Genomic DNA, 8,284 nt, shown 5'->3' on the forward strand with positions numbered 1-8,284 from the left:
AGAAAGAAAGAAAGAAAGAAAGAAAGAAAGAAAGAAAGAAAGAAAGAAAGAAGAGGAGGAGGACTGTGTGCAGGTGGGACAGACTTTATTTTTCACTCTGATGATATTTATCAAAACTAGTTTGTGTCTCATAAACAGAAAAATGATCCTCAGAGTGTCTCTGTGTGTTTCTCTCAGTATCAGTTCAGATTTATTGATCGTTTCCTGTTTACATGTCTGACCTTATTGATCATATTTATTGTTTATATAGAGTTACATATGTTTACTCTCTGAATGAAAACAGTTTGAACTTCTTATCTCAACATTTGAGACACTCAGAGTTTCTCATGATGAAGTGAAACTATCTGAGACTAATAAATATGTATTAATAAAACCATTAGACAGATTTGTTTAAACCAATAAAGTGACAGCTTTAACAGTTTAATATGAACTTGATTTCTGCAACAGATGAGACACAACAGAAAGATGATCATATTATTATATATTATTATAGACATGATTTTATTTCTTTACCATTTTATTTTACAACACTTTGTATTTTTGAAAATTTGCTCATTTAAATGTTTAATTTTTCTGCACTTTTATTCATTTATTTATTCAGTCGTTCATTGAAGCATTTTGAGCTGCGTTTAATTTCTGTTGGTCCATGAATACATCCCATTATCAACAATATTATTATTATTATTATTGTTGTATTATTTATTATTAGTAGTAATAGTTTAATTGTTATTATTGTTTTTGTAATTATTGTTGTTGTTACTGATCATCATTGTATTTACAATAACAATAATTATTGTTACTATTTTATCTTTATCATTATTACTGTTATTGTTGCTGTTATTTATTAGTATTGTTGCATTTATTATAATCAAAATATTTATTTATCATTAGTAGCATTTTTATTATTATTATGGTTCTTGTTGTTGATGATGACGATGACGATGATGATGATGATGGTGTTTGTAAATAAACGGGTCACATCAGTCACAAAATGTAATTGTTGTTGATGATGTCATCACGTCGGCAGGATGGATGTGACGTCACACTGCACTGGCTTTGAAATCACAGAGGGCGGAGCCAACAAGAACCCGGTCCAATCAGAATGCATCTCGAGTCAGCCAACAGCCAACGGGACGCTCCCGCATCTCAACACAGGTGAGACAAAATCGATGAACCGCACCTTTCACTTCCTGTGTGATTTTTATGACATCACTTGACGACATCAGAGGATTTGTCTCACACCTGGACGTCCACATCCTCTCTGGACCAGAGGAGGATGCTGAGAGACCACTTCCTGTTTCAGGAAGTCTCTGTGGGACACAGGAGGTATTTTTACCCTGAGCTCAGACTGACAGGCCGACTTCCTCACAGCTCCGAGACACGAGAGGCCGAAAATCACAGAAAAGATTCATCAGAGAGTCAAAAACCTCACAGATCAACACTGTGTGAAATATTGATTATAGATCATCAAACTTCTGATCAAACATGTCGTCAGACTGAAAAACTGTAACTTGTGTGTGTGTTCCATCATGTATTGAAGGTGACCTTTGACCTGACGACTGCAGACTGACTGCAGGAAACGCAACACACACACACACACACACACACACACACACACACACTGATAAACACTGTAACAGTGTGTGTGATGTAATGAGTGTGTGTGTGTGTCACCCTCACCGGGCTGGAACCTGTGGCTCGGGGACTCTTCGTACTGATGCCCGTGTTTCTGTGATGTTTTAGACCCCGCCCCTGCAGAGGAAGCCCCGCCCCCACTCTCTGATAGGACAGAGGACAGTGGTGATGACTCTGTAACGGACAGCTCCTCCACTGATGACGTCTCTCGCCTCCTGCCCGCCCAGCCTGCCTCCACACTCCGAAAACAGAAAGGTAACTGCTGAACACCTGAGTGTGACGTCACCTCTGATGTCACCTCTGATGTCATCTCTCTGTTCCTCAGGTGTGGACATGTCGTCAGTGTCTCCTCCTCCCATCTGTGCTCCTCCATCTTCCTCCCTCACCTCTCCTCTTCCTCCTCCTTCTCCTCCTCCTCCTCATCGGTCGTCCACCTGTAACAGAAACAGCTGCAACCTTCATCATCATCATCATCATCATCATCATGGACACAGAACCAATCAGAAGCGTCTCTCCTCCACTAAGAGCCACGCCTCCATTAAGACGGACGCCGCCCACATTAAGGAGGTCGCTGGAGATGGTGAGCCAATCAGCAGTTTGTCCTGATGTCCTGACTTCCTGTCGCTACAGGAAACATCACGTTACTAACATGGATTACTGAGGCTGGATGATACTATAAACAGGGATACTCGACTCGACTCGACTGGTCTATACCCAACTAGACTAATCTCTGCCTGACTTGACTCGACTTGCCTCTTCCTCTCTCAACGCGACTCTGCCTCACTCGACCTGACTCGTCTAAAGTCTGCCTGACTAGACTCGACTGAATTCTATTTGACTCGACTCCACTCAACTCGACTTGACTAGAATCTTCCTGACTCAACTCGATTCAATCTGACTCTGCCTCACTGGACTCTACCTGACTTGACTCAACTCTACTCACCTCCACTCTATCTGACTTGATTCAACTCAACTCAACTCGACTCGTTGTGTTACCCTCCCACTTCCTGTACATGTTGGCAAATACTGACGAGGCCGACTGGAGCTCAACAGACTCGTTCAGGTACCGGAGTCAGACTGTAGACTCACTGCTGGTTAGCCTGTTAGCTTGTTAGCCTGTTAGCTTGTTAGCCTATTAGCTTGTTAGTCTGTTAGCTTGTTAGCCAGCTAGCCTGTTAGCTTGTTAGCCTGTTAGCTTGTTAGCCTGTGGATATTCTTCCTACAGAGTTCAGACTCTGTTGCATGCTGGTTGACAGAAACAATTTACTGTCTGTTAATTTAACGGTAGTTTTGAGTTTAAACTGAAACACGTCGATCATCTGCAGGTTGTTTCTTTTTCCTGTTTCCATCACGATACAACAAACAGCTGGGACATTATTTAAACACACACACGTTTGAGTCTGACAGGAAGCAGAAAACTGAACACACTCCCACCTCACTGTTTATCAGCCGAACACCCTCAGCATGGAGCCACGCTTATCTCTGCTGCACACACACACACTGACAACACCTCCCACCATCAGTTGGTCTGGTTTCTACCAGCCAACACCCAAACAGGACTGAGACTGACCGACTGTCCTCAGATCAGTGACAGTCTGTGAGACGAGACATTAACTCATTGATTTATGACCTGTTAATAACTGTTGGTATCAAAATACCAATTTACTCTTATAGTGGAGGACGTCATCCCTCTGCTGTATCTGATTGTCTCTGTTGCCTTCACTGTCCTGACTGACTCTGTTGAGTTCACTGTCCTTGTCTCTGTCTCCACAGACTGTTGCCTTCACTGTCTGGATGGTCTCAGTTGCATTCACTGTCCTGATTGTCTCTGTTGCATTCACTGTCCTGACCGTCTCTGTTGAATTCACTGTCCTGATTGTCTCTGTTGTGTTCACTGTCCTGACTGTCTCTGTTGTGTTCACTGTCCTGACTGTCTCTGTTGCATTCACTGTCCTGATTGTCTCTGTTGCGTTCACTGTCCTGATTGTCTCTGTTGCATTCACTGTCTTGATTGTCTCTGCTGCGTTCACTGTCCTGACTGTCTCTGTTGCATTCACTGTCCTGACTGTCTCTGTTGCATTCACTGTCCTTCTCTCTGTCTTCACAGACTGTTGCGCTCACTGTCTCCTGGCATGTCTCTTCTGTGAGCTGCTGTCCATGTGTTCGGCTCTGGGGGAGTGTCTGGCGTGTGGAGTGGGCGGAGCTGGGTGTTGTGAGGCTGCGGGTGGCTGCTGCTGCTGCGTGGAGGTGGCAGGAGAGGCGGCCTGTACGGAGGAGGCGTGTCAGGCCGTGTTGGATTGTGGGATACTGGAGGACTGCTGTGGCTCGTCCGACTGCCTGGAGATCTGTCTGGAGTGCTGCTCCATCTGCTTCCCTACATAGAGCAGCCAATCAGAGAGGGGTCACAAGATGATGTCACAGACTCTGTCGCCTGGAGACGGAGCTGCTTCGTCCTGGAAAGACAAAACTTTATTGTCCATGTTTGAAAGAAGTCAGAATCTTTTTTATCTTTATTTGTTTCAACGATGAACAAATGACACAAAGACTGAACTCAGATCAGCTGATAACATTTTGTTCCTGTGTAATGTGTTTTCTCACGGTGCGTTCACACCAAACACAAAGTTTTCACGCGACATAACCACAAACAAAGTCAACGCTAAAGGTCCTGATGCACCAAGCCGACAGTCGGCTGTTGCCTAATGATTGACTCGGCTCTACCTGACTCCACTAAATTCTACCCGTCTCGACTCGACTCTAATCAGTCAAACTCTGCGTGACTCGACTCGACTCTACCTGAGTCAACTTGACAATTAACAATGAGCCGGCGGTCGGCGGTCCCTCAGTGTTGGGCCGTCGGTGAGTATTTGTTGCCCTAGTCTTAAGGCCCGTTTCCACCGCAGGAACTAAGGGGTAATTTTACGGGGCCGGGGCCGTTGGTGCGTGTCTCCACCGCAGGAACCACCCCCTAAGGACAGAGTTCCGGAACTTTTACAGGGGCTAAACAAGTCCCTGCCTCGGGGTAGGTACTCAGAACGGCCCCGAAAGACTCCTGGCTGGGGCTTGGGGTTTACTTGGTGCTGATTGGATATACTCAAGGAGGGATGTGACGTGAACAGAAAGCTACAAAATAGCCGGCATTTTTAAAACTCAGCAGACGAGGGTTAGCTCGTTCATATAGCTTCCGCCGCCATGTAAAAAAAACTCACTAAATGGCCCGTGAAAAAAATATTCTTTCCAGCGGATATCTTAGTTACAACATGATTGAGCTAGCAAAGCAGTTTTGTGTTGCTATGTGTGGTATTTATTCAGTTATGGGAAATCACGATGTCTGGAAAGCATCAGTAGTGGCTGCAGCTGACAGGGACAGCTCACAACAGCATCTGTTAAAAGCCTCCCGTTGTCGGATACGACATGAAACTACTCCAGTTAGCTCAATCATGTTGTAACTAAGACATCCGCTGGAAAAAATGTTTTTTTCACGGGCCATTTACTGAGTTATTACAGACACCGCTATCGGCTAACAGCTAACAACGTCCCTACGTCGCCCCGGTCAAAATGGTCACGCAACGATTACGTCACATCCAGAGCCCGTAACTTTACAGGAACCTTCCTCGTACTCCGCTCTCTCAGTGGAGACACGGCGGTTGAGAGAGCCGAGCAAGAGGACGTTCCTGTAGTAGTTCCTGCCCCCCAAATAGTACCAGGAACTTCTTCAGTGGAAACGGGCCTTTAGCGTGTCCTTCACCGTTGGCCCGAGTCGACCCTTGTTGGCTTTAGTGACCGATTCAGCATGTTGTGTCTGTGACAGCAGAGCTCATCAAGTGAATGAAATCACTCTGATTGGCAGCTCAGCTCAGCTCAGCTCATGAGAAGAGAAAGTGAGGAAAGTAAACAAACAGCTAAAGTCCAGAGGGTGTGAGACCAAATCAAACTTGTTACAGAAGGGGTGCGTTCGGGATTACTCACAGCGAGTGTTGGAGTGCACTCTGGCACACTCTGCTTCCTTTAAGGCCAGGACTTGGTCTGATGTAATTGTGACACACATTCAGACCTGCACTGACGATGATTTTATACTTAATTTTTATTATGAATTTTTTGTCTAGTTATTTTATTAACTTATTACAGTATATTACTTAATTGTCTGACTTCATGATCTATGGATACACTGCTGCTTGGTTTTTAACTGTGTCTTGTAAAGTGTTCTTAAGCGCATTGAAAGGTGCTTATGAATAAATGTTTTATCATTATTATAGTTATTATTATTATTATTATTATTATTATTAGAGCCTCTGTGATCACTGTGTTCACGTCTCTTGATTCCAGCTGTCAGTTGTACTTTTAACTATAAAGCAAGTTAGCACTAGCTTTAACGTTAGCTGCCTTCCACAGTTAGCACAGCTGTGAAGGTTGAATATTTGTGTGCTGTAAAATACTCCAAAAAACACCTTTATTCGTAACGCGAGACAAACGCTGGCACAACTTTTGGTGTGAACACACTTTCAGCTCTGTAACAGTCGTGTCAGTGTTCAGATTTCTGTCTCTGTCGGACAGACAGACGGACAGATGGACCGACGTTCAGGGAGCAGTGTTTCCTGTATGCAGAGAGGTGGAGGTCAGGGGTGGGGACCAGTTCACTTCCTGTCACACAGCGGCAGTTAATGTTCACTTTTTTAATAACATTCCTGCAAAGCGTTCAAGTGCCAGTGTTGTTGCAGTCCTGCATCAAACATCTGGATCACAAGAGTCTGACACTTTGTTTAAATTTCATAGCTGAGGTGTTCAGTGAAGCCAAGATGGAGGACGTCAGTCCGCCTGTCTGCCTCAGTGTCCACTGATCTGATGTCCTGATGTGAGACTCTAAACGAGACACATTCAGGTTTTCACACAGAATGTAAAAAAAATGTCACTTTGTTTTGTGGATCAACAAACTGTGAAAACTTTATAATTAAGTACAAATAAAATACTTAAGTATAATAATAATCGCATGCTTCAGTAGAGGATGAGTTGTGATGATCACATGAACAGGTCTTTGTCACGTAGCTGTAAAAAATAAACACCTGAATGACGTCACAGCGATCTGGTGTTTGTGCGGCACCATGACTGAAGCTGTCCTGAGGACAGAAACTAAACTTCATGTGTGTAAAATGACAGAGTGAGAATCTCTCTGTGTCCAAACTGATGTTTGTGTGTCTGTGATTGACAGCTCGGGAGGGGGCGGGGTCCTGCAAGGACAGGAAGTGTGTGTTTGTTGAAACGATGTGCCAGGACGTCCAAACAGGAAACAGGAAATCACTGAAATGACAACGCCGTCTGACCTCTGACCCCCGGAACGCCTGACATCAAAGAGAGACAGCCACACACACACACACACACACACCACATCTGAGCGTGCTCAGAAAGAGGCAAAATACTCAGAAACAAGAATCAAAATAACGAATCATTTAAATCAGGTTATAAACAGTTAAAGTCTTTAAACTGAACTCTGTAGTTTCAGGACGACCCAGACGTGTTCATATGAGACAGTTTGATTGATTGTGATCAGGTAATGAAGATCTTTATCAGTTACTGCCACCTGGTGGTCGCACTGACAGCTGAGCCTGTTGTGAATGAACACTGTTTGTGTCTCTGTCAGTTTAATGTGAAGAAACTTTATGTCATATGTTGTCATATGGGACCAAACCATTACAAAGATGGACACACTGCCCCCTGCTGGACAACTACACACTGACGGCAGACAGATGGACTCACCTGTCTCTGCACATATAAATGTCTCTTCGAGTGACGTCAGTTGTCTGCGGATGTTCAGTGTGTAAAGTACATTGAAGCCTTTGTGTTTTTGCATTACAGCTGTTCAGACCGTTATCAGCAGTAAGTTAGCACTGTATGAGCGTAAGCTATAGTCACGCTTCACCTCTCGGGCTCTGATTAGGAAATTATGTTTGTCCCTTTTCACCGAAAACACCAGTCATATGTCACATAGTGTGTTTAGAAAAGACACAAGGCATTGAACAGGCATAAAAGTGTCTTTTTTAGATTCTTAGGTCCTTTTATAATGTCTGTAATGTCTTGCATGTGTAAATGTTATGTTGAGCCCTGTCAAAGAGGAATTTCTGGTACCATTTGGTTCAGACAATAAAGAATTCTATTCTATTCTTATATTGTCCCAGAACGTCAGCAATAACTGCAGGAGGATACCTGGCACCTGATATGTAGACGTGAACGGCACTGACAAAACTGATATTTTACAAGTTGGGGTAAGAACGTGTTGGTAAAGCTCTCTGAGATAAATTGTGATTCGTAATATTGGGCTTTATAAATAAAACCGAATTGAATCCAGCGGTTATCTTTTTTTCTGTAGACTCTGTTAGGGCCGACGTCACGATGACATGATGTTATGACCTGGAGGTGCAGCTGCCTCTCCCCCACAGGGCTGTAGGCTACACAGGGGTGTTAAAATGTGTTTGTCTTGTTGTGTTATTGGGAGCCAGAATAGGAGTCATGGCTCAAAACCAGCCGCCACTGCCCGTCAACAAAAACAAAGACAACTATGGTTAAATGTGATAAGACCAAAGGACTGGACGGAGGCCATCATCAAAAATGCTCACATGTGCAGCGCACACTTCATATCAGGTTAGGGAAAAAGTATTTC

General features: G+C 44.0%; 2 protein-coding genes across 3 annotated transcripts in view; one reads left to right on the forward strand and one right to left on the reverse strand.

Annotated features, from left to right (window-relative positions):
* Positions 1 to 1,787, reverse strand: part of cxxc1a (CXXC finger protein 1a) — a 12,466-nt gene extending 10,679 nt beyond the window's left edge. For both annotated transcript variants that reach the window (XM_050064793.1, XM_050064792.1), the window contains exon 1: positions 1,681 to 1,787. The gene's annotated coding sequence lies outside the window, so the exon portion shown is untranslated. The remainder of the gene's footprint in view (positions 1 to 1,680) is intronic.
* zgc:113363 (uncharacterized protein LOC791449 homolog) lies at positions 1 to 5,882 on the forward strand. Its single transcript, XM_050064796.1, has 5 exons — positions 1 to 73; positions 1,028 to 1,155; positions 1,744 to 1,890; positions 1,961 to 2,215; positions 3,743 to 5,882. The coding sequence occupies exons 2-5, from the start codon at positions 1,029 to 1,031 to the stop codon at positions 4,015 to 4,017; spliced, it is 804 nt and encodes a 267-aa protein (XP_049920753.1). The 5' UTR covers positions 1 to 73; position 1,028; the 3' UTR covers positions 4,018 to 5,882.
* The last annotated feature ends 2,402 nt before the right edge of the window (positions 5,883 to 8,284 follow it).

This window comes from Epinephelus moara, chromosome 16 (assembly GCF_006386435.1).
Source record: "Epinephelus moara isolate mb chromosome 16, YSFRI_EMoa_1.0, whole genome shotgun sequence".
NCBI classification, from domain to species: domain Eukaryota; kingdom Metazoa; phylum Chordata; class Actinopteri; order Perciformes; family Serranidae; genus Epinephelus; species Epinephelus moara.

Bases quoted from the DNA above. Each gene is read 5' to 3' on its own strand.
- zgc:113363 (XM_050064796.1), top strand. From the start codon at position 1,029: ATGGATGTGACGTCACACTGCACTGGCTTTGAAATCACAGAGGGCGGA. The intron at 1,891-1,960 runs GTAACTGCTGAA...TCTGTTCCTCAG, and splicing joins CACACTCCGAAAACAGAAAG to GTGTGGACATGTCGTCAGTG. The intron at 2,216-3,742 runs GTGAGCCAATCA...CTGTCTTCACAG, and splicing joins TAAGGAGGTCGCTGGAGATG to ACTGTTGCGCTCACTGTCTC.